The 25,122-nt window shown below is 41.9% G+C and overlaps 2 protein-coding genes across 3 annotated transcripts in view; one reads left to right on the top strand and one right to left on the bottom strand.

The window, feature by feature from the left end:
- The window catches only part of kcna4 (potassium voltage-gated channel, shaker-related subfamily, member 4), a 51,490-nt gene extending 44,000 nt beyond the window's left edge, over positions 1-7,490 (bottom strand). Inside the window, exons 1-2 of the mRNA XM_031744468.2 lie at positions 7,179-7,490; positions 4,144-7,115 (exon numbers count right to left, since the gene is read on the bottom strand). Coding sequence (XP_031600328.2) covers positions 5,391-7,115; positions 7,179-7,490 — 2,037 coding nt within the window. The 3' untranslated portion in view covers positions 4,144-5,390. The remainder of the gene's footprint in view (positions 1-4,143; positions 7,116-7,178) is intronic.
- A 13,358-nt stretch (positions 7,491-20,848) lies between these two features.
- LOC116324003 (gonadotropin subunit beta-1-like) lies at positions 20,849-23,596 on the top strand. 2 transcript variants are annotated; one of them, XM_031744528.1, is made up of 3 exons: positions 20,849-20,948; positions 22,186-22,360; positions 23,317-23,596. In XM_031744528.1, the coding sequence occupies exons 2-3, from the start codon at positions 22,211-22,213 to the stop codon at positions 23,506-23,508; spliced, it is 342 nt and encodes a 113-aa protein (XP_031600388.1). In that variant the 5' UTR covers positions 20,849-20,948; positions 22,186-22,210; the 3' UTR covers positions 23,509-23,596. The 2 variants fall into 2 exon arrangements, with proteins under 2 accessions (XP_031600388.1, XP_031600389.1); XM_031744529.1 differs by having other exon boundaries at positions 20,850-20,948; positions 22,189-22,360.
- Positions 23,597-25,122: the final 1,526 nt, after the last annotated feature.

Below are 25,122 nucleotides of genomic sequence, written 5' to 3'. Positions count from 1 at the left end.
TCTTCTGTGCCAAAGGTATTACATAAATTCAGGACACGTAGTTTGAATGGCTGCGTAATCAAGCTACTGTTCCCAGAATAAACATTACTTTGTAGGTTATATGCCAATTATAAGTCATAATAGCATCATTGCTTAGTAACATATTAGGTGTTATAAGGTCTTTAAGGTATTAAAATAGCATCATATAAGCTGAAAGCTCAGGTTTAAACACTGTTTTTTTCTACTCCTAGACCTTCATGATGTCACAGAAAGGTACCCCATATGGCAGGTGATCTGAAGGGCTTGATAGCACCCACTACTTTTTATTCCATTTGACATGCTTTACTGCTAATATAGAGTATCTGATAAGTTTTCAAAGTAAAAGACTGAGTCACTGCAGATTAGGTCCTGAAACGTAACATCCTGAAATTCAAACTTCTCTATTAGAGTCCGAGAATAGAAAATGGAGATGGAAAAGATAAGTCCCATTTAAGATTAATAAATATTTTTTGAACTTTTTGCCTATTTATTATACGATTAAAAGAGGAGCAATTAAATATATTTAAATAAATAATTATAATTTGAATATAATTTAAATATAAATATATGTAATATTTGCTATGTCACTGAACTTAGTTTGGTCTTCATTGTAAGCAGACTGTCAAGCTCTCAGTCTGAATATGTTTTATAGGTCTGTCATTGACTATCTTTGATATGTTCCCTGCCTCTTGCCCAGTGTATTCTGGGATAGACTCCAGCCCTCTGTGACCCTGAGTGGGTATAAGCAGATGTAGAAGATGGATGGATGTCTTGGCTGCAGGTAGAAGTCATTTTCCAAACAGCTAAATGAGCCATTTGTCACAGGGGTCAGCCGTGACTTTGACCTATGGTTGTCAGCACAATTTGGCTTCTGTTATGCAGAGCAGGTTGTTTCAGCACAGAGGAGTCAACTCTCACATAAAATGTAGACAATGGACTCAAAGGTGTGAGGAGCTAAAATCAACACATCATTTAAAACAGAAACCCGTGCGACAGCTATTACAAAAAAAAACAAACTGAGTACCAATCGATTATTCTTAACCATGGGCTGGATGAATGAAAACCTACACAGACATCATGGACGAGCTAACCACTGGGTTAGATTTCCCACAGAAGAAAGGCCACAAACCATACCTAAATGTATTTGCAATGTTTTTATTTTTACTGAAAACTATTTGGTGCCAACGTTTTTGGGTGGAGAGGAGGGGCAGTAGACAAGGAAGAACGAAGAAAGCAGGGGCAATGACACATAGGAAACGATCAGAGAAGACTCGAACCTCGGCCCCTGCAGCTCCTTTGTACATGGGTTAGCTAGCTTAACCACGTCAGCTCTAGCAGCACCAAAGAACAATCATTTTCTAATGCATAAAACACATAAGACACTTCCATCTTAGAAACCAGACTATTTCTAAATAGGAACATGGCCCTCGCTTAGTGTTGCTGTATGTGTGAACAGAAAGGTTTAAGAAGCACACTGGACAGTTCACCATACTATCACAGAGAGACAGACAACCATTAATGCTCACGAGATGGCATGATGACCATGGAAGCCATAGACAGGACCTGGCAAGTTGTTGCAATTGAACATATATTGTTTTCGTTACGAGGCAGCGGTGATAACCACCACACCACCGTGCTACCCTGCTGTGCTAAATTTGGATGTTGTAATTTCTTTCTTTTTCGCTTTTGACTGCAATAACTATACTTTGCGCTGATGTTGTCTTTTTAAAAATAGTAAAGTAATAGTTTGAGTCCAAACTATTACATTAAATTATGCAACATTAAGTTTGCATAAAAAATGCACCTCATCCTTTGTGTTTTAGAGCTGCACATCAACAAGCGCATTTGTAATGAACTTCAAAAAGTGAGCGAGACTCAGAGATCCTACTTGGCAGCCGTGCGCGTTTGCCCGGCTTTGGCTCTGTATAGCAAAAATGTGACCACTGAAACGCTGCGGTTCGCTGTTGTTTGTACAGTGTAGTACACAGGAGCAATGTAAACAACATTTATCAACGAGCACTCCATCGGCAGTGGTATAGTAGTCTGGCTGTATTAGCACCTCTTACATGTGTTGGGCTATTATTAGTTCTATCATCAGTAAAGCTGTTGGATTCAGTCAGATAACTAACTTTATAATCCATCGATTCATATAATGGATAAGAAAAGCAAAACGCACCCCTTTATCACAGAAGCAATAACAAAATCTTGACACTGGAAAAAGCTGATACAGAAGAGATTACTCAAACTATTCTCTGATTGCCAAAAATGGAAAACTTTGAGTTGATAACCTCACGTCATCCGTACTTCCTGTTCTTACATAACCAAATCTGACATTATGTGCCCCTCCCTTTTATGTTCTCTGGTACAATAAAAAGTGGTACATAAAGCAATACCTTTTGAAAAACAACCATAAATAACTCTCACTTGGTCACATGGCCCAGCCATATGGTTTGAATCTGCACTACAAAGACTCCCCCAGTACGTGGCAAAAGCACTCTATGAACAGTACAAGTCACTGAGCTTCCATGGCTCAGGATGACACACGCCGTTGCAGTCAACTCAGCAGCTACAAGCCTTAAAATATGCCTGACCCACACACTTTGCATAAAAAATGTTTTGGATTTTGCCTCTTGCCATAAGCCACATTATGTAAGTGCAAAGTGTGAGGTATCAAGAGGAGATGGCCCTGTGCCAGGAGTGTGCTGTGATGCTGTGGGTGCAGGTGTTGAAAATATCTCGCGTGAAGAGTTCCTCTGAGGATAGAAAGCGCTCCGTGAGATAAATTAGCGCATGCTGATGCAGTGTTAGCGTGCAGAGGAACGCTGAGAAGCAATGACAGAGTGAGTGGCGAGGTGTCTGGGTCGATTTTATGAATACAGACGCATTTAGATTTCACTTAAGATGGGAACTGAGCGTTGATGTCATAGCACCTTTTGATGCGTTCTGTAAGTATTCAGAAGACTGAAAAGTCTTGAGACAATCAACTTTTGTTTTCTTGACTTTTCCCAGCATGCAACACAGTTTTTAGAGTTAAAACAGTTTTTTGTTATTTTTTCTTCCTGCATTACTTCTCTATTGGAAATAAAGGCCTAATGTGCCTAATGTATACATATGCAGTAAATAACTTCAAATTTTAAACACAAAGACGTGCTTTAAAACTCGTAGTACTCTGCTTTGATTGCTTATTTGAAAAGTTTGACTGCTTGGCACAGGATGCCTCTTACTTCTCTAAGTTTGACTTATTTCTTGTGCATTGGAAGCTTTTAGTTTCCACATCCCACTTGTGTAAGTGGGATATTTAACTTTGACTGGCTCTCAGACTATTTGATGTCACACAGTCCTGCTTGTGCATCCATGTCCTAAACTAAGATTTAGTGTAAGCACTCAGAGAAACTTTCCTCCTTCAGCAGATGGTTGTAAAAACATCCGTCTAGTGCCAGACACACACGCACACAAGCACACACACAGGTCCTTCTGCACTCACACATTGAAGTGAGGAACTTATTTCTTGTTTTTTTCCTCATCTGAAAAGCGAAAACTGGATAGAAAAATCTTTAACTAACGCATTTGGAATTATAAAAGAAGCAGTTCAGTATATAACAAAACAGAACAAGTAAACAAGTAAAACGATCTTTTGATGTGCAGCAAAGCAGGGAGTAAATTCTGCAGCACTTAGAATCATCATGCGATCATACTTAGTATTTAGTTTTGCAGAAACACAGTTCCTGGTGTTAGATCTTTCCAAATATTTGGCACAAATTCGCAGCAATCTGACTTATGTCACCCTATTAGTTTTGCATATGACACTTGAACACAGCTTAAATGTTGTACAGCAGAAACATCAACTGGCCACATGAAGACTGGAAAAATGTGCGCCACATTCCTCCAGCGTCTACAGGGCTTTACGCACGCGCATTCACGCGTGGTTCTGTTGTCAAAGAAACACGGGAGTGTTTGAAAATAAAAGTGAGGGTGTCGTGCTCGGAATAAAAGTGTTTATCTCGAGATGGGACCTTGTTTAGTGGCATATATTTTCCCTTAAAAACATGTGATTGGAGCTGTTTTGATCATTACAAGGTTGTTTTAAAAAAAATCATTTTCACACACAAGCTGTGGGCCACATACCTTGGAAGACATCCACATCATGACGATCCTCCGAGCTCGCAGATAATCGCAGTCCTCTTGGGGGGGGTGAGGCGGGGTGGGGGGAAAGGAATTGTGCACGAAGTCCAGCAGACAGGAGAGAAAATTGCTCGCAAGCTCCCCTCCAATGAGTTTCCACGATGAGTCATTTTTGCTTTAACTTTCCATCTGCCTCCTTGTAAAGGGATATTGTCATTTTGAGGTGCTTTAAATGAAACTGGGGAAAACTGCTGTCACCGAGGTTCCAACAAGCATGTCCATACAAAACCTGGGGCGAGTCATTTCTCCAGCCATTTTATAAACTGATAATTCCTGTGCTTAGCTCTCGCAGTGGGTCAGCAATACAAGGCTTTTTTTTTTTTTTTCTTTTGGCCTGTTGTGGAAAAACATAGTTGTGTAGGTGTCATAGAAATAACTGTAGCCCTGGTTTACTAAATGCTGTCTTATCAGTTAGCTTTTCTTTAATGTTAAATACTGGAACAGTTACAAAAGACTTATCCGTATTTTCGTTTCCAATTTTTTCTTTTTTCTTTACTTTTACTGGCAGCATATAAAGGGGATTATTAATATCCTTAGTCTGCTCTCTGTGAGGAAGTTGTTCAAACATTCTTTAGCGAAGTGGTCAGAGGATTACTAAATACGCGCCACTTTCATGGCCTACAGCTTCTGTCTCTGAATACAAATCTGCCAAAACCCAGCGCAAAAAAAAAAAAATCTACATTAGTGCAAACAGATTTTGAACTTTATTGCATAACAGCAAAAACGATCCCTATACCTCTCTGTTATTGACAGATGAAACTCATAAAGTGCGAATGCATAGCCTGTCTTCACTAGAATTTCAATTTGATGTCAGATTTGGAAGCCCGCACAGCTTAGATGAACAAATAGACTGGTGTGTGGTGAAGATGGTTTGGGGGAAAGGCTGCTGTTAGAGAAGTGCGCGATGGTTAAAAACAGGGGAAAGAGAGAGATGAAGCATAACAGCCTGCCAATCAGTGGCATGAATGTGTGTGTGTGTGTGTGTGTGTGTGTGTGTGTGTGTGTGTGTGTGTGTGTGTGTGTGTGTGTGTGTGTGTGTGTGTGTGTGTGTGTTTCAAACTTGTGTTGGGGAAGTGTGAGCGGGAGGGGGTCACCTGCTGTTGGGCAGAAATGATGTTTAGAATTATCTTTATAGGGCGTGTTCTTCTTCTTCAGGAAAAATAATTAATAATAATAAACTCTAATTGTAATCACACGTCAGTCTGAATGGATTTTGAGTTAGTACTGTTTTTTCTGCTTATGTCTGTGCCGTTTCCTTTACTGGGGCTCTTGTCCAGCCCGCAAAGCGACTCCGTCACCCCCTCCTCCATTTCCATATACTCCGCTTTGTCGCCGAGCGAGGAGCCAGAGGGCGAGCCTTTGAATTTTCTTAGAAAGTCAGGGAAGTACGGGCAGCCCGGGGGCATGCTCTCCACCACCGGCGGCTGGTCCTCGTTATCGGTCTCCCTGTGATAAAAGTAGTTGAAGTTGGACACTATGACCGGCACCGGGAGCGCAATAGTTAACACGCCCGCGATCGCGCAGAGGGAGCCCACTATCTTCCCACCCACAGTGATGGGCTTCATGTCTCCGTAACCCACTGTGGTCATGGTCACTACGGCCCACCAGAACGCGTCCGGGATGCTCGTAAACTGCGAGGTGGGTTCATCCGCCTCAGCGAAGTACACCGCGCTGGAGAACAGGATGACACCTATGACCAGGAAGAAAATGAGGAGGGCCAGCTCCCTCATGCTGGCGCGCAGGGTGTGACCCAGGATCTGCAGCCCCTTAGAGTGCCTGGACAGCTTGAAGATGCGAAACACCCTGACGAGGCGGATTATTCTCAGGATGGCGAAACTCATCGCGTGCTGTCCGTTGCCCTGATGCTGCGCCAGGTCCGTGCCGAGAGTAATGAAATAAGGCAAAATGGAAACAATGTCTATGGAGTTCATAATGTTTTTAAAGAAGTAAGTTTTGCTCGGACTGGCAAAGAAGCGAACTATAATCTCAAACGAGAACCAGATGATGCAGACCGTTTCCACGACGAAAAACGGGTCGTTAAAAGGTGTAAATCCGTGATCGGGCTGAGAGGAGTTGTTTCGTGGCTGTAGATACTCTTTGTCATCCCTGAACTCCGGCAGCGTCTCCAGGCAGAAAATCACAATAGAAATGACAATAACAAGGACGGACACGACCGCGATCCCCCTGGCAGGGCTCGAGCTCTCCGGATACTCAAAGAGCAGCCAAATCTGGCGCTTGAACTCATCCTCCGGCAGAGGTTTCTCCTCCTCTTTGACGAAGCCCTCATCCTCCCGAAACTTTAGTATCGCCTCCTCCCCGAGTTCATAAAACTTGACCTCCTCGGAAAATATGTCAAATGGGACGTTGACTGGTCTTTTTAAGCGCCCGCCTGACTGGTAGTAGTAAAGAATGGCGTCAAAACTCGGTCGGTTCCGGTCGAAGAAGTATTCGTTCCTCAGCGGGTCGAAGTACCTGATCCTCTTGTCCGGATCTCCCAGGAGCGTGTCCGGGAACTGAGTGAGCGTCTTGAGCTGAGTTTCAAACTTCAGACCCGACACGTTGATGACAACTCTCTCGCAGCAGCCGCACTCGCTGTAAACGTTTTCATATCCGGACTGGGGCCGCCTGTCGGTGATCGACACGGTCTCCTCCTCATCATCCATGTTGCACAAAAAACTCGACCTTTTGATCCCCCGGTCCCCCCCGCCCCCCTCCCCCCCCTCCTCCTCTTCCTCGGCTCCTTCGGCCTCTTCCTCCTCTATCATGATGTCCTCCTCGGATCCGAGCAGAGCCAGCTCGGAGTGGCGCAGGTCCCCGCCGAGAGTGCCCCGGTTCCGTCTCCAGCGTCCGACGCCGCGCTGCTTTTTCCGCTCTCGCACAAATCTCTGCTGCTGCTCGGGCTCCTGCTGGTTCTGCTGCGAGGAGGAGGTGGAGGTGGTGGTGGTGGAGGTGAAGGAGGAGGAGGAGGGGCGCGAGGCGGTACCGCCGCTGCTGATGTTGGCGTTCGCGGAGGAGGCGGCGCGAGACTGATGCTGGCGGTTGTTAAGGAGATGAGCGCTCGAGGAGGTGTTAGAGGTGGACCCCCCGACGCCACCGCAGCTACCTCCTCCTCCTCCACCACCTCCCTCCGTGCACGTTCCACCTTCGGCAGCAGCCGCTGCGGCCGCCGCTCTGGTGTGGGCAACCTGGCGCTCCCTCTCGCGCTCCCTCTCCCGCGCGCGAGCCTGGGCATATCCGTAAGGCAGGTGGCTGTTGCACCCACCGTCCGCGCCCACCATGGCAAACTCCATTTTAAGTCAGTGAGCGCTTCGGTCCGCGGACGCTTACAGTAAGCGCTCGCGCGCTGTGATGTGGACGCAGACCAGAGGACAAAAGTTGCAGCTCAGCGCGCGCAGGGAGGCAAAATGAGGCATGAAGCCTCTCGACCAATCAGTCGTGAATGCGAGAAAGTCAGAATAGCAAACACACCTCAAACGGGTCCATGCTGAGCGAATCCCATGTATCCTACTTACATGATACTGATTGCCATCTCTTCCAGTTTAGGTACAGCCCCCCCTTCCTCCGGTATTTCATGACATCATTACCATATCCAAAAAAAAGAAGAAGAAGAAAGAAGGAAAAAGATCAGATGTAAAGGCCGGTGGCATAGCCTGTTACGCAGACGCTCGGTCAAACTTGCAGCGCCCCTTATTTGCTCAGCATTGTAAATCACCAAGTCAACAAGCGACACCAAAACAGTCTCTCCTCTTTTTCCTGGTGCCCATCAGGTGGTTAATTTCTCCGCGAGCCGGGTTTGCGCCCGAATGCGTCTTTTGATCCTCCCTGGTCACTCATGGTTGCCATTTTAGGATGAGTTTAAAAGAGAGAGAGAGGGGGGGAGAGATATCTCCGTTGTTATTTTACACAGCTCCGGTGAATCTGAATGACTTTATTCCTCTGACGCTCTCAGGAGCTGCGAGAACAAGAAGAGAGGAGAAAACAGCAGTTTGTTTAGGCAAATAAAAACAAAACCTTCATATCGATGTGTGTTGTTTTATCGAATACACAATCAAAATACATCATGCTTATTATCATCATCATTATTACTATGGAGTGAACACAAAGGGATATGGAAGACATTTATGGTTACAATACAATTTACGCATTAAAGTATCCTCCCTTTATTCTAACATCCATACTTACATCTGAAAGGGGGCCAAAACGACATCGCCTCAGTCCCCCTCCCCCGCCCCCCCTCTTCACAAACCAATCTGATGGAGGAAGCAGGGGAAGGAGAGGCTAGGTGAGGATGCAGTTGTTCACTCTCGCTCAAATCCCCGTTATGATTTTGGAGGGTAACGCCGCAAAATCCCTCGCTGTATCCACGCAGCGACCATATCCACATCCAGTACACACATCCGTGCTCTGACGCACTCTGGAGAGGACACTTTTTTTGGCTGCGTCTCGACGTCTTGTCTCAATTCAACAGGATCTATCGCCACTTCAGCCTCCGTTTCTGCTGCATCGCTTCTGGTTACGACGAGAGCAATAATGTTACCCCCTCCAGAGGAGAAAAAAAGAATGAGAAGAAGAGGAGGAAGTAGCAGGTGTGCGCGTAGCGAGTTGGCATCAATGACAGCTCCACACGAAGACAAGATACGAGGGTGGGTAAAAGTTTACCTTCGCACGGGCGAGGGGGGATGGCTTCATGGTTTAAGTCTGAGCATCGCACATCTGTCTGTCTGCCGCCGTATCCCTACCTATACTCCTGGATCCCTCCCATTGTGTGTGTCTGTGTGCGTGTGTGTGTGTGTGTCTGTGTGATGATGGAGAGTCTCGGTGAGAAAGTCGCTCGTGTACCGCAGCTCGTGCAGGCGGTGCTCGGTCCTCCCCCAGTGGATGCAGCCGGTCACTGCGCACCGTGCTGCAGTCTTTCACCCGAGCTTCATCTGCCCTTCATGGTCACTGCTGGGTAGCAACCGGTGTGTTTGTGTGTCCCCACCATAAAAAAAGTAATACATTAACCTAACATTTTAACTATTCATTTTGCAGTCACCAACCACTTTCCTACAAATTAATCGGTGTTTTTGTTGTTGTTTATTTTCTCATATTAAATCAGAAAATGCATACATCACTTATTTACATACGTCCATATATTGTAACTAAAAAAAAGTGTGAATTTAAAGCACTGGAAATACTTTTCATACAATTTCACTTCACCTAACAATCGTTTAACATTATTTTTTGTTAATATTATCACAGGAAAAAAGGTTAGCTCATGCAACAACAAAAAATGTTCACAGAGGCCACAAAAACAAATAATTCATGTTAGCTGTGCCCGCCCTCCCTCTGATATTTGATTAGGAGAGCACTCGAAACAGAATGCAAAGTGTTCATTAACCTCCTCTGACCCAGCGATTCATTCTTGTCCTCTGTTGGGGGGACACGAGTCTGAGACCTCCACGAACACAATTCATGCAATCTATTTGAGTCTTACTCAAATTTACTGTCAAGGAGACATCTCAGGGTTTCAAGTTTCCACATGGGCTTTCTTTTCAAAATGACCATTTCTCATATAATTTTTTACTAAATTTGCAAGAATTTCAAGAAAACTTTTTTCATTTGGTCATTATGGGGTATCATGTGTAGAGTTTTGAGGTGAGAAATGAATTGAACCCATTTGGGAATAAGGCTGTAACATGACAAACTGTGGAAAATGCAAAGAACTATGAATACTGTCCATTACACAATCAGTGTTCTGTGTAGTGGACAGGAGGACTTACTCATTCCTGTTTTCAACCCATATCCACACTTCAAGGAGCAAAGGAAGGATTGAGGCGGAAAGGACTTTACTCAGAATTGTAGAAGGGGAGTCAGACTTCGTGCTGTCCGGTGATGAGGTGGAGGAGGACCAGACAGAGCAGGAAGGTGAACGCTCAGTGGAGGACATGCCAGCCCTTGGACCCTGAGCAGGGGATAAAGTGAGGGCACCCACCATGCCATTATGGATAAGAAGCAATGTGTAACACATGGCTGTGAAGTTTTTGGGGGGGGTTTGTGACGCACACACACATAAATGTAGAGCACATAATCAGTTAAAATAATGGGTTAGTACAATTTCAGGTTAGGGCTTGGCTGTATTTGGTTAAACCTTCACACACATAGATGGATTAAACAGGTTATTTACTCTGTTGATTTTTATGTTTAATAACATCCATCCATTGCTTATCCTTTTCAGGGTCGCGGGGGGTGCTGGAGCCTATCCCAGCTGTCATAGGGCGAGAGGCGGGGTACACTGGACTGGTCGCCAGTCTGTCTCAATGCTAACACACAGAGACAGACTGGCAACCTGTCCCACATTCACACCTATGGACAATTTAGATTGACCAATTAACCTATCCCCACTAACTGCATGTCTTTGGACTGTGGGAGGAAGCCGGGGTACCCGGGGAGAACCCACACAAACACAGGGAGAACATGCAAACTCCGCACAGAAAGACCCCGGCCTGATGGTGGCATTGAACTCAGGACCTTCTTGCTGTGCAGCAACAGTGCTAACCACCGTGCTGCCCATTATTTAATAACATGTAAGGCTAAAGACCATGAAACCGTACCTCTTCTTTTTTTGTTTGAAACTGATTTTAACATGAAACATGAAAACAGGAGTGCGCACACCCTGGAGGCCCTCTGATTACATCAAACAGTAAATAGGTGTTCATTCATGGCATGATGCCTTCAGGACTCAGATATACTGGGGCCCATTTATAGCCAGTTAAATAAGTCAAGACAGATTCTTTAAGATTAGGCAGTCGTTCAAAGTAAGAAATGATCTTGATGTTTTTCTTCCTCCTGAGGCCCAAACAAGAAATTGTTTTGATACTGAGATTTTTAACCACTGTGGTTGAAAGAAACACATTACAACAAATTGTTGTTTTCAAAATAATTTATTTATTAATTTATAATTTGTCGCTTTGATGGACTGCCTACTTTTGATGAATCTGTCTCGACTTATTGAATTCACTATAACTAGGGACCAGTACATTTGCATCCTATGTTATCTGACTCATGCCATCAACATGGATATGCAGAAGAATTTTTTCGATGTTAATGCTCCACCTATCTCTGGCTGGCGTGGCTCTGACATTTTGGTAATGCCTATCTTCTGTTTGATGTAAACAGGGAACCACCTGTCTTGGTGTTTATGGCCAGCATTGACCTGGTTTCATATTCCATGCTTAAAAAAAGAGACAATTTCAGCCCAGTTAACACTCTCAAATTTAGAAAACAATTTGATTTTTAGCAACAGAAACATAATATCTGCCAAAAAAACTTCAAACCTTTCAGTCAACCTTCCTATGTGGTCATAAAAATGTGAAAGCTGCAATTCCTGTCCATCCATCCATTCGCTTCCGCTTATCCTTTTCAGGGTTACAGGGGGCGCTGGAGCCTATCCCAGCTGTCATAGGGCGAGAGGCGGGGTACACCCTGGACAGGTCGCCAGTTTGTCGCAGGGCCAACACACAGGGACAGACAACCATTCGCACTCACATGCACACCTAGTGGCAATTTGGATTATCCGATTAACCTATCCCCACAAGCTGCATGTCTTTGGACGGTGGGAGGAAGCCGGAGTACCCGGAGAGAACCCATGCAAACACGGGGAGAACATGCAAACTCCACACAGAAAGTCCCCGGCCTGATGGTGGAATTGAACTCAGGACCTTCTTGCTGTGCGGCAACAGTGTGTGCCACCGTGCCACCGTTCTGCTTCCTGTCATTTTGAAAAAAATATTCAGTGTGCTCTGTTGGCCTCAATCTGCCGAGATTGTGGAAGGCCTGTGTAGATGAGCAGATAATTCACATTTAACTCTAGAGTACTAGATGATCCTTTACTGCAGTTTGTTGTAGGGAAATCAAATCCTGCAACTTAAAAACCATAATGTTTGTCCCTCTTCTACCTCATCTCCTGACAGCACTGAGCATGACTCCCCTTCACCTTCGAACAGATGCATCGGAGAGCAACTTGGGGTCAACTTTTTTCTGGGTCTCAATAAGTTATTTTGTTACTGAGCTTCTAGAGTGCGACATAATCCAACGTTCTTGTCTGCCACAGTTGCAATTAATCCTGGGCAGTATAAAACACTGCAGTCTACAGAAACATCAAGTAAGACATGAATCAAATCTACATGTGCAGCTAAACAAGTGCTAACTTCTAAACTAAAAGAAAGAAAATTTCAAACACGCTCACTCTTAAATTGATTTATAGATCTGGAGTCTTTGAAGTTTAAGCAGAAAACACTTTTTTGTTGCTTTTTCAAAGTTTGTTTACATCAGTAAGGCTTGTCATAAGTGATAAAACAGAGATTTAAAACATGGTCCAAGGGATAAAATTCTTGGCATGTAACTGGGATGTATCTCATTAATCACCAGAGTCTGGTCAATATACAGTCATGAGAAAGCATTCACCGGAGTCTATGCAGTCCAGTGAAAAACTACACACACCCTTAATGCTGCCATAGGAATGAAGATGGTGAATAGTAGCAATATGCTGCTCATCAAATGCACAGGATTAACCAGTCATGAGCAAGTGTGAGTACATCTATACAAACAGCAGAAGTTTTGGCTCTTTGTTGGTCTGAATCATTCAGATTTGTGTATTATTAAATTTTAAAGTTCACAACAGTAGATTTGGCCACCTAGTCAACTCTGAACTCTGTTTGCCAAAGTATTCTAGAGTCTAATGTGAAGGCATCTGACAGCCAAAGCTTGACCAATCTCAGGCCAAAGCAGGACGATGATCCCAATCTCAACAGCAAATCTGCAACAGAAAGACTGAAAAATAAAAACACAAGGTGATGCAATGAGCTGGTCAAAGTCCAGACACAAACCTGATTGAAACTAGCACATGTTTTTTAAATACTAAAGTGTCAATGGTGTAAACAGTAACCCTGCCAAGAAAGACAGAAAGACAAAATATTTCAGGGCCTTTCTTGTCTAATTTGTTATATATTCTTTAAAGCGATTGCACAACAATTCATATACTGTGTAATTAGAGGTCATCTTCTCAGCCGAAACTAGCCTGCAGGAGAAAGAATGGAGAGTGCAACACAACAAGCAGGCTAACAAATTACTGTGTTAGGGTATTAATTAGTCAAACAATGCATTGCTATTGACTAGGCGATTAGGAATGCATTACTTTTTTGAGTAATGAGTACTGAAAACCACAGACAAGTGGGTATAATGAATACCACAAGGATTTTTCATTAATGTGGCCACATTAGCTCTTATTTGCATACGGCTGTAAGACTTTGTGAAAATGATGATACTCCAAGCAAAAGACGACAGATTTGGTGCATGAAACACACAATAGGCGATATGATGATTAGTGTGCTCAAGGATGCAGCTGACCAAAACAAGTAGAGGACAAATGCAGTTCACAAACATATCATATTCTGTAATTTCATCATTGCTTGGCAATACTTTCAGCTTGTTTGTGCTGTCAGCCTTCTGTTAACGGGTCAAAGGTGTCCATAGCCACGTCTTTTGGGATAACAAGTGCCGTGACTTTAAATACCAGACATCACAGCACCTGGTGAGGTAACTGTTGAGTCAGTGTTATTGATCATTCACCCTATTGCTGCCACAGATTTATGTGGATCATTTTGCACTCAGGTCTTACTCACTGCACCTTTGAAACCTCCCAGGTTTGATTGCACACATAATTAGTTTTTCTGCAGGTACTGCTGCAGGCCTAGTGCTGGGCTACAAAGCAATCAGTAGCTATAGCCCACTGAGTTCAGTCCATTTGATTCAAAGTATACATCTGAAACAAAAGCACTAATTAGGACACGGACAGCCTGTTATTCCAGATACAATATTCCTCTGAGGAATCCTAATAATCCCCTAAGGTATTTCCCAAATCTCTACTTCTAATATTCCTGTTGGGATATTTTTGGTTGCTTGTGCAGTCTCCTTCTTAAACCTATCATACGGCCATTGTGCTACATTTTGATACCAGAGAATATGAAACGAAATGTAAAACCTAATGCGTATGCTTGTGCTTGTGAAGCAATCAGTGCTGCTGACAGTGCAAATCTCACTCACTGCTTCTTTAAAGAGCCTCATCTTCAGTCTTCTCTGTACTTCTCAGATACTTACCTAAGACTTAAGTGGAGGTCTTTTCTAGTCTGTACCACATGTAAGCTCCTTTCCACCCACCGCACACGGAGACATCCCGCTCCCCTCAACCCCTGCTCTTATTCACCGAGTATCCACCTCAGTCAGCACCAGAGGGAGTTGTGAGGTCAGTCATAATAAGAGGTGATAGAGTGGGGATGCAAGGTGCCTTATTAAACACAAGTTTAGTTGCACTTTGAACCAGTGCCAGAGCTCATCAAAAACCCTTCTGCCTCTCACGAAGCATACCCAGTGAAAAACATCCAGCACTCCAAATTCATAAAAAGACGAGTAAAATGTCAAACTCTCTATGCATGAAACACAATCAATATTTGTTTTTTGTTTTTTTTCAGAGCCATCATGCAGAATTACAACTTTACTTACTTAACTTTAAAATGCAGTCCAGGAAGCATGATAACCTTTACAGCTTGTCAGGATGTAATAAAGCTCAGCGCTGTATCATAGATATCTCTGTATGTTTTTGGACAGTGATGCATATTTTGTAATTTTGCTTCTGTATACCAGCACTGTGCGCTTTAAATCAAATAAACAACATGTGATTCAAGCCCAGATTTTTAGCTTTAATTTAAGAGGTTTAACATACAGTTAGGTCCGTAAATATTTGGACAGACAACCTTTTTTTCTAATTTTGGTTCTTTGGTTTTGGTTCATCAACGCAGTGAATTTTAAATGAAACAGCTCAGATGCAGTTGATGTGCAGACTTTCAGCTTTAATTCAGTGGCTTGAACAAAAACATTGCAGAAAAATGCAGCAATTTTTAAGACAATCCCTTCATGTCAGGGGCTCCAAAGAACTTGGACAAATCAAATAGCTGAAAATAAAATCTTCATTTCTAATAGTTGGTTTGCTGGCAATGACAGCCTGAAGTCTTGAACTCATGGACATCACTAGATACTGGGTTTCCTCCTTTTTAATGCTCTGCCAGCCCCTTTACTGCAGCGACTTTCAGTTGCTGTTTGCTTGTGGGCCTTTCTGTCCAAAGTTTAGTCTTCAACTAGTCTTCAGCAAGCTCAGTTCCATTAGGATCAGGTGGCTGACTTGGCCATTCAAGAATATTCCACTTTTTTGCTTTAATAAACTCCTGGGTTACTTTGGCTGTATGTTTTGGGTCATTGTCCATCTGTATAATAAAATGCCGCCCACTGCATTTAGCTGGATTTGAGCAGACAGTATGTCTCTGAACACCTCAGAATTCATTCAGCTGCTTCTGTCCTGTGTCACATCATCAATAAACACTAGTGTCCCAGTGCCTCTGGCAGCAATGCATGCCCACACCATCACACTGCCTCCGTCGTGTTTTACAGATGATGCGGCATGTTTTGGATCATGAGCAGTTCCACACCGTCATCATACTTGTTTCTTCTCATCATTCTGGTAGAGAATGATCTTGGTTTCATCTGTCCAAAGAAAGTTTTTTCTAGAACTGTCGGCTTTTTTAGCATAGTCTAGTCTAGCCTTTCTATTCTTGAGGGTTATGACTGGTCTGCACCTTACAGTGAACCCTCTTTACTTTCATGCAGTCTTCTCTTTATGGTACACTTGGATATTGATACGTCTACCTCCCGGAGAATGTTGGCTGTTGTGAAGGGGGAAATGACACTGCGATCATCCACCACTGTCATCTTCTGTGGACATCCAGGTCTTTTAGCGTTGCTGAGTTCACCAGTTCACCTGTAGATTTTTTCACTCCTAATATTGCAGCAATTTCTCTGATGGATTTTTCCAGTTTTTGCAGTTTAAGGATGGCTCCTTTCACCGCATGTTGTCTGTTCACAGCAAGATCTTCCAAATGCAAGCACCACACCTCGAATCAACTCCAGACATTTTATCTGCTTAATTGACAATCTATCTATCTATGTATGTGTTGCACCTCAAAATGTCCAGGAACTCAGTGATCCCCTGGTACGTCTGGGAGGAGATCCCTCCACCATCCAATGTCTCATTAGAGCATCCCCAGCGTTGTTAGATATGCATACAAGTATGTGGGGACCATACAAACTACTGAGCACCATTCTGAGTTGCAGTATTTTGGCAAACTGGACTAACCTGCTGCATCATTTTTAATATTGACTTTGTTGGGTGTCTTTGAATTCAGCCCTCTATAAGTGGGTGATTGTAATTTCCATCAAATCGTGTGCCATTCGTTTCTTCCTAACACATTACTCAGTCCATCTCAGCAAGGATATCAGCATGATTTTTTCCCCATTTGTATCTGATTTGCTTTCCGAGTGTTCCTTTAATTTTTTGTTGAGCAGTATTTTAGATCTTTAGCTGTTTTTAAGGACAATAAAAGAACACATTTACATTTGCTTAAAATAAGTCAAATAATGAAATGAGACTGCATATTAAAATGTAAAGGAGAAAAGGTAGACAACAGAAGTCAGCAGTCGATACACATAAGCACACCTACCACCTACTTCCACACTCGGCCTGCACGCAGAAATATCCAGCACAGTCACCAAACAGAAGTCTTGTCCTTGGCAGTGCTGTGGAGGCGTTTGTTTGGACCAGGTGGAAGGCGGGAGAGAGCGTGAGTGTGGGGTGATGCAGTGCGTTCAGGGCACTGCTGAGTCTTTTTTGTTGTTGTTGTTTTTTTGAGGGGGGTTTGCATGCGACAAAACGAGTTTAAAGAAGTCTGCTTGTGTTTCATGCATTAGCAGATGGAGCAGCAGAGGACAGGGGCGAGGTGTGACTGAGCATGTTTGTGCAGGGTGTTGATGCGGTTATGGCAGTGTTTACGCTGCACTGATAAAAAGAAAAGAGAGAAAGCAATAGGACTCTGTTCCCAAGCTTAAAACCAATGACCCATGACTGAAATCTGTGATGTCAGCAAGATATATGACTTGGAGCTGTTTTATATGTGGCTTCATCTAGAGCTATGAGCTTTTACACCCAAAGGAGCCCTTTTTATATAGCAGTGCTTCGAGTTATGAAGCAGAATATCATCACGGGCCCGGCAACAGTTCATCATTGCCCAATTGATTCCCAGTGGACCCTGATGTGACAGGGCAGGACTTCTTCTCATGGCTGTAGGAAGGGAAAAAAAGGCGTTTTCTCTTGGAAACATCCTGCTAATTTCAGCAATTCTTTGCTGGTGTTTTCTTTCAGCTTGCTGCAGAGCATATGGGCTGATTTTCAGACTGTGATGCAGACATGAATTTCAAAGTCTTACCTTCTCTATCCAGATAGCCAGCATATCGACAGAATGCACGGATGGATGATATAATTTCAGCACCGCAGTTAATTAATCAATTTTCAGAGCAGATGTGCTTTTTTTTAAGAGGAACTACCATCTGTTATACCATTTTTTTTTCTCAGAAAATGACTAATGATCCGTTTTGTTCTAAATATAAGATTAATCAAATCTGCCTAGTGTTCATTCAGGGCAACATGCACAAAAACATGATTCATTTCTGCCAAAATTTCCTAAAAAGAAGTAGCACCTCAGAGGATGGGGTTGACTCAATAAAAGTCCTTGCAGCCTTATTAAGCAGGTACGGCACTTTAGCAGGATGCCCGGGAAACCTGATTCCCTAGTGGCTGCAAGGGCAGACGGAGCAGCAGTTGGGTGAACTGTGGTGGCTGCTACCCAAGTAGTTAAATTCTACTGTCACTGCAGCTTGTCCAGATTGTGGTGCAGTGCTAACTTTTACCGAATGCAGCAGCAGAACATTGAATTTCTCAAAAACTCACAGGAGCAGTCCTGGAATCTGTATGTGCTCTATAAAATCTAAAGCTGTACCCGAGTGCAAAAATACTTATACTTACTCAAAGAGTTCCATCCACTTGTTAGGTGATTACATTACAATACTGCTTCTAAGTCATAGATGCTGCTACTTTTATTAAGGATGTTGTTTTTAAGAACATTTTTTAAATATTTTATTTAATATAAACAAGCCCCTAAAAACAATCAGTGGTGATAGTCTGCCTCTATGGCCCTTTATTATCAAAATAAAATTTGATAATAAATAAAGTTTTTAAAACCTGACGATGTACCTACAGCCCACAGGCTCACGGTGCCAAATGGCAAATATTTGAATGCTTCAGAGAAGAGTCACTCTAAGATTTCAAATGGTACATGAGGCTTAGGATCAGGAATCTTTCATAGCGAGTCACCCAAATCACACAGCGACATGTTAATAACTAACCTTGTGTGAATGTGAATAGATCCTCTCAGATGTTCTATTTCAGTCACATTCCTGTCATAGGATTGCATCTGGCTCTTCCCATCAGGTAGGCATTAAACGAATGCCCACAAATATCAATGAACTGAAGCAATGCTGTAAAGAAGAGTTGGCCAAAATTCCTTCCTAACAACGTGAAAGACAGATAAAGTCATACAGAAAATGATTACTTAAGATTACTTGAATGTGTGCTGATGTTGTGTACTTACTGTAGGTAGTCCTGTGCAAATATTTTTAACATAAGTGTACAAGTAGTACAGGATAAAACTGCATGTTGCACGCTGCAATGCAATGCAACCTGGACTGGCGAACCACTAAACAGCAGTCAGAATATTCTATTTTAATAAGAAATATATTAAACATGATTTATAATGTACTATATGGAATGCTGTCACGAAATAGTCAACATAAAATTATAAGATTAATTTAAAGTAAGAGCAGTTTCAAGATTTATTAAGCTGAGATTGGCTCCAGTTACCCCTGAAACCTTGAATAGTAGAAGCTTTTAAGAAAATGGATGAGACGACATTATAGAAGAAATAGGATGTATTTATGAATCAAAATAATATCTGTAAAGATTTGCTTTTTTACTTATGTTTATGTGTTTGTGAATGTTGATTCTATGCGTATGTACGAATGGAGGGCATCATCAAGAGTAACTAACAATGATGCTACTGTGGATCCTAATAATGTACAAAAAAACAACCAAAAAAATCAAATCTTTTACATTTTAACAAGCATAATGTAACCAAGGACAACACAGGGCACTGAAGATGTACATCTGGATGAAGATGATCAGAGGCGAGGGATGCAAGAGTGTTTCTGTAGCAGTTGCTCACCTATGCCATATGCTAAGCATTCATATTATCCTTTCATATTAAAACATCTCACATTAACAGTAATTCTAGGCACTGAGCACCACAATATAGTCCTCCTCTATGTTTTTATACAAATCAACGAAACAAATTCAGTTGTTTTTAGCAGTTTACTTTAGTATTTATAGCGTTCTTTTTAAGTATCTGCCTTGAGCTAACACATACAGGACACTTACCAACAGCAATGGCTTTCCCCTGAGATAATACAGCCTTTTTTAATACTCTAATGAGTGTCTGCTGTGAGTCAGAATGCCTGCTACACCAGACAGACAATAAACCTTTTTTTTACCTGTAAGAGAAAAGCTCATTGTGGAAGTGCTGTTTCTTTAATGTGCCTTCTATCACTGAGTCCAAGAGAAAATGAAATTTCACGTCATTGAGATAAAATGATGTGAAGGAACAGGAACAGTCCTAAAGTAGCAATTCATTTAGAGCCAATATTTTTTGCTGATTAGACTTCCTGTATTCACAGACACTGATGTATCGTTGTTCAGATCATGACAAGAAAAAATACTTTTTACTTGTATGTTACATATTGGATAATAACTGGCCTGTACACACAGCGCTTAATAAATTTAAGAGACCATCCTCCAGTGTAAAGCGTATGCCACAGCTGCCCTAAGTTAACATTGCTGATAAGTACTGGTTTCTGTAAGTTTCTGTAATGGTTAATCCACCAGTGTGCTCAAGCACTTTATATTTTTAATGCAATTTTTTTAATGCAATTTCCAAATTTACTGTTTAATAAAAAAATAAATAAACAACATTATTGTATTTTTGGATTAAGATGTCAAATCAGTTATTTATTTACACTCGTAAACAGAAAATGTAATTTTCCAGGTTGAATGTAACGCTTGATTAATTCCTGACTCCTCAGAGAAGTCCAGCGTGCCGCCTCAAATTTGGGTATAAAAACATGAATTCGGTTTGTTATTTGCCTCACAAATAACAAATATAATTTAACGTTTTAAACAAGTTTTCGACAGATCTCTAAATTGTTTGTGTTTTCTTGTTTTCATGGCAGGTGGTCTATAAATACAACAATATGTGCCAGCGCTGTTGACACAGTGGAAAAAGAAGAAATGACACAATGGAGTAATGGAGATGGAGCACACAAATTAATTAGTGAATCTCATATCAATGTTTGCCATCTCACTGTGGGGGCAGTTTTATTTTTATAATTCTGGTGTCCATCTGCGCCTTTCACTCACATAACCTAAACAAGATTTCTGAAGATACCGCCCCACTCCTCCTCGTTTGTAGGAGGAAAGGCCTCGAGCCATGGGACGTCCCTGCAGTGTTGAAGGAAAGACACGAGGATTTGCTTGTTAAGTATAAACAGGTAGGAAAAATATCGCCCCGGCCAAGGCTGAGAGGATTAAACGGATTTGTGAGCGGTGCTATTTAAGCAATGAAGACAGCTGCAGGTTGAAAGCTGTTACAGGTGTTTAGAGAGCGAACGAAGGGACAGGACTCTCAGCAGAGGTTCAAAGCATCAGCAGAGCTCTACAGGTATGTTTCCTGTTCATGTAGATGACAAGAAAGCTGCTGAACACGTTGTCACAGATCTGCTGTTAAAGACAGAATGAGGTTATAGCATTGTTGTGGGGACGTAGCAGATTGAGTTCTTCCTCTAGAAAGAGTGAGGTTTAACAGAGTCAAGGAGTTTAAATGATATCATTTAAAGGTTTAGTTTGAAGAAATAGAATAGTGTGAATGAAAGGGGTTAATTGGAAGACGTTTATTAAATTATGTGCATCATCCTTTTATCATCTTTGTTAGGCTGTTTAATAATAGAATTCATTTTCTATCTGGCTTTAATAAAAGATATAGGTTGCCATCTTTTCATTGTTTTCATGCTAAACCACAATTTTTTTTTTGCAGTTATTCATTTGTATCTACAGTAGTTTTAGGTCTAATTTTCCAAGTTTAAAGCACTGCTTCTGAGATTTCTCGAACCATAATTGCCTTAGCATTTAAAAAATGTTTTTCAAAGTGGAAATTCATTATTAGCTTTGGAAACTTTGGGAGCTTTTTAAAATATATTTTATATTTTTTTTCCCTTTTTCCACAAACTTTAAATTACATATCAATGTGAGATGTGGAAAAACTCGCTGAACTTGAGCTAATCATGCTTTATCTGTATTTTATTAGATTAAAGGTCATCTGTTTGCAGTCAGGAATGCTCCTCCACAGAAAGACATGCTATGCTATTGTTCTTGAGTAATGTGCTGAGCTTTGGAAATGTAATCTTTTTAATATCATTAAGAATGCATTTTTTAGTCATGTTTTACAATATTTATCATTTTACCTTGAGATGAAGACAGACATTTTAGAGATGGATGTCTTTTAATCTGAAAAGACAGAAGCTATGACTATATTTACATGGCTGGGCGGCTGTAATTTAAGTGAACCACTCTTTTAGGATCTAGTCTACAAGATGAATAAAAATGTGCAGTTAAATAAGATCCAACTCTGAAAAATAAAAAAATAATCTCTAATATTATTTCCCGCTTTTCATTTCAGAATACATTTTGTTTTACAGCACACTAAATCAGCCACCACTCCTGTAAATGTACACCAGCACATTTGAGTGTATACATTACTCTTCTGTAGAGGAAATAACGCCATTAATCCACATCTCCATAATATAATCATGTATAATGACACAGCCGCGTTTTAATCAACACTAAACTTCTGACGTTGTGTCAAAGCGCCTCATTTGATACCCGATCCCCTCTTGTGGCAGCAGCGTGTAGTGCATCCGGCAGAGGATGCAGCTGGTTGTCATGGCAGCAGTGCTGGCGCTGGCGGGGGCGGAGCAAGACTGCAGCTCCGGCTGTCGCCCAAAGAACATCAGCCTCCCTGTGGACACCTGCGGCTTCGTCGACACCACCATTTGTGAAGGACAGTGTTTCCAGAAGGTGAAGAATGACTCGGTCTCCTCTAACTTGTGCTACTTGTGCACTGTTTTTCCCGATGAGACTTGCGCGTTTATTCTGCTTAGACGTGATGTGTTAAGCTGAGCTCAGTGCTCCTGAGAAAATCATTCATTTCGATTTGATTTATATAGCAAATCACCACAGCTGTCACCTAAACGTGTTTATTGTAAGGTGAAGGCACTACGGAGAAAAGCCCAATCACATGAGCAAGCGCTAGGTGACAGTGGGAAGGAAAAACTCCCTTTTAACAATAAGAAACCTCCAGAGCCAAGAACCAGCCTCGCAGTCATCCAGCCTGAGTGGCTTGGGGTGACAATAATAGTTGCAATCTGAAAATTTTATAGTGTTCAGTAAGATTATGTATTGCTAGAAGTTTTCTTTAAAGATAAATCACATTTACAACTTTATAGCAGACCGCTATAAACGCTACTGCAGGGGCGCACATTTGATCCTCCCCAAGCCTCCCCGGCCCTCCACCTGTTTTCCCTCTCTACATACTACTGCTCCATAGAAACAGAAAAGAAAAAAAATACTATAACGACAGATCATTACATAATACAAGCTTTAAGGTTAAAGCAGACATTCAATGACCATCAAAATTATACAAACTTTGTACAAGTATATAAAAAATGAAAATGTAAAATTGACCTCTAACATCAAAAGATACCACAAGTAACCTTTTTGAAAGGGCTGCAGTCAGTCAATTAGTTTATTTATTAAAATGCTTGCAAAGTGAGTAAAGATTACTGCTGATTAAAATCTTGTACTTTTGAGTTTTTAAATGTCTCAACAGCTACATTTTCTCCATAAATAATCTTAAATAGTGCCAGCAAAAGTCAAAAGCTGTCAGATTCATGAAGTTAGAATGAAATCCCTTTAAAGAAATGGAACTGACTGTGTTTATATCCATGTGTCTGATCCCTCTGCTCTGCTGGTAGGATCCCAACTTCATTCATACTGACGACTGGCCCAAACAGAAAACCTGCAACGGAGAGTGGTCCTATGAGGTGAAATACACAGAGCAATGTCCACGGGGTTTCATCTACCCTGTGGCCAGGAAGTGCGAGTGCACTGCATGCAATGCAAACACAGACTGCGGGACCTTGTCTGGATACATACCCAGCTGTTAGTCCTTTTAAAGAACCCCAGTATTCATCCTGTGCTTAACAGTTATCTTCTTTGCACCTCTTCCCTCTGAAATAAACCAGTGATACAAGCCTTTCTGTTTCAATCTGTTTTATTACAATTTTTTATAAATGCAACCCTACTTAAAAGTTCTTCTCTTTATACCTGTAGGTAATTGTGATCACACCAGAACACAGTCATGATTAGACCACTTGCATTATTAGTGGCGTGCTTCAGTCTTATAGTGTCATAAGTCACAGTAGAAGAAATTGCGTAGATGCAGCAGACCTGTAGAGTCGGCTAGAAAAGAAACCACCCAACAGTTTCCCTTTTTGTTTTGAGCAGGGTGACTGACCCCTGAAAGTCAATAATCCTGCGAGTCAGGTTTCCCTGCTGAGAACAGGATGTAATCCTGCAAAGAAAACAGAACGCTTCACCTCCTTTTCTGACAGGTGGAAATATAGAGTTTGCAGCATATCGAAACCCCCCCTAAAGTGCCTGCAAATTGGTGTCTCTCTTCTCAACTCAACACAGCCTAGTGAGCAGAAAACCTCCTCAGAGCTGCTAAAGTGGTGGAAACCATAAGCCGGCTAAAGACACAGATCTAATATTGTATGCTTGGGTGTGAGGAGGCCTCAATATAAGCAAAACATATATAGATTAAAAAATGAATATAAAACAGAGTATGCACCTGCAAGCTTTGTTTTTCCTCCTCTGATCCAAACTAAAGGCTTTTCAAATTTCGGGACAAAAGAAAAAGGCAAAACCAATGGACACCTTTGCAGAGAAATGAAAGGAAGAATAAATGAGCCCTTCGCGCCCTGAAGTATGCAAGAGACTGCCATTGTTACGATAAAGTTTGGAACGGGCTTATTTTTAGCCAAATGCAGGTGCATCTTCTGACTCTACAGACTGTTAGCATAAAATCTTGTTATAAGGCCAGAGACAAACCTGAGGCTGCTGCTAGCAACAACTCACTCATTAATATGACAAGCTGTTAACTACCTACAGTGCTGTTACCTGGCAACACACCGGCTTTATCCTCCTGCATTGTGGACAGCAACTCATTCATTAACAGTTTTAGCCTGTGGGTTTGTTGGTTAAAAAAAAAAAAAAAAAACACTGTTTAATTGTTGAACCAAAGTCTATATTTTCCTTATCAGGGGCTGGAATGCAATAAGAGGCAACGCAACACTATAGTGATGCTTTTTGCACAAAAAATGATGTGATCATGATACAGTGATTCTGCAGTCTCAGTGTTTTGTGAGACAATCACGTATAATGGATCATGACAATCTGCGATACTGACAAGACCCAAAAAAATGCCACTAAGGCGAAGATCAGGAATTAAGTAAATAGACTAGCACCTATGTTGCATTATTCTACTCTGACTGAGCATTCAAAATGCTTTTCTACTACAAGCCTTACATACATTTGTTAAATGAATGATCATGCACACACATACATCCACACTCTTACAATTGAAGGTTCAGTATCATCAGCGTCTGGACTGGAGGAGACTGCAGTTACCGAACCACCGACCTTCTGGTTACCCTCGAAGACGACCCACTCCACCTGCCGAGGCACAGCTATGTCTTATCTGTGTCACTGCAGGTTGT

This window comes from Oreochromis aureus, linkage group 1 (assembly GCF_013358895.1).
Source record: "Oreochromis aureus strain Israel breed Guangdong linkage group 1, ZZ_aureus, whole genome shotgun sequence".
Taxonomy (NCBI): domain Eukaryota; kingdom Metazoa; phylum Chordata; class Actinopteri; order Cichliformes; family Cichlidae; genus Oreochromis; species Oreochromis aureus.
The sequence above is the reverse complement of the archived record's forward strand: the minus strand, read 5'-3'. Positions and strand labels throughout refer to the sequence as shown.

Bases quoted from the DNA above. Each gene is read 5' to 3' on its own strand.
- LOC116324003 (XM_031744528.1), top strand. From the start codon at position 22,211: ATGCAGCTGGTTGTCATGGCAGCAGTGCTGGCGCTGGCGGGGGCGGAG. The intron at 22,361-23,316 runs GTGAAGAATGAC...CTCTGCTGGTAG, and splicing joins AAGGACAGTGTTTCCAGAAG to GATCCCAACTTCATTCATAC.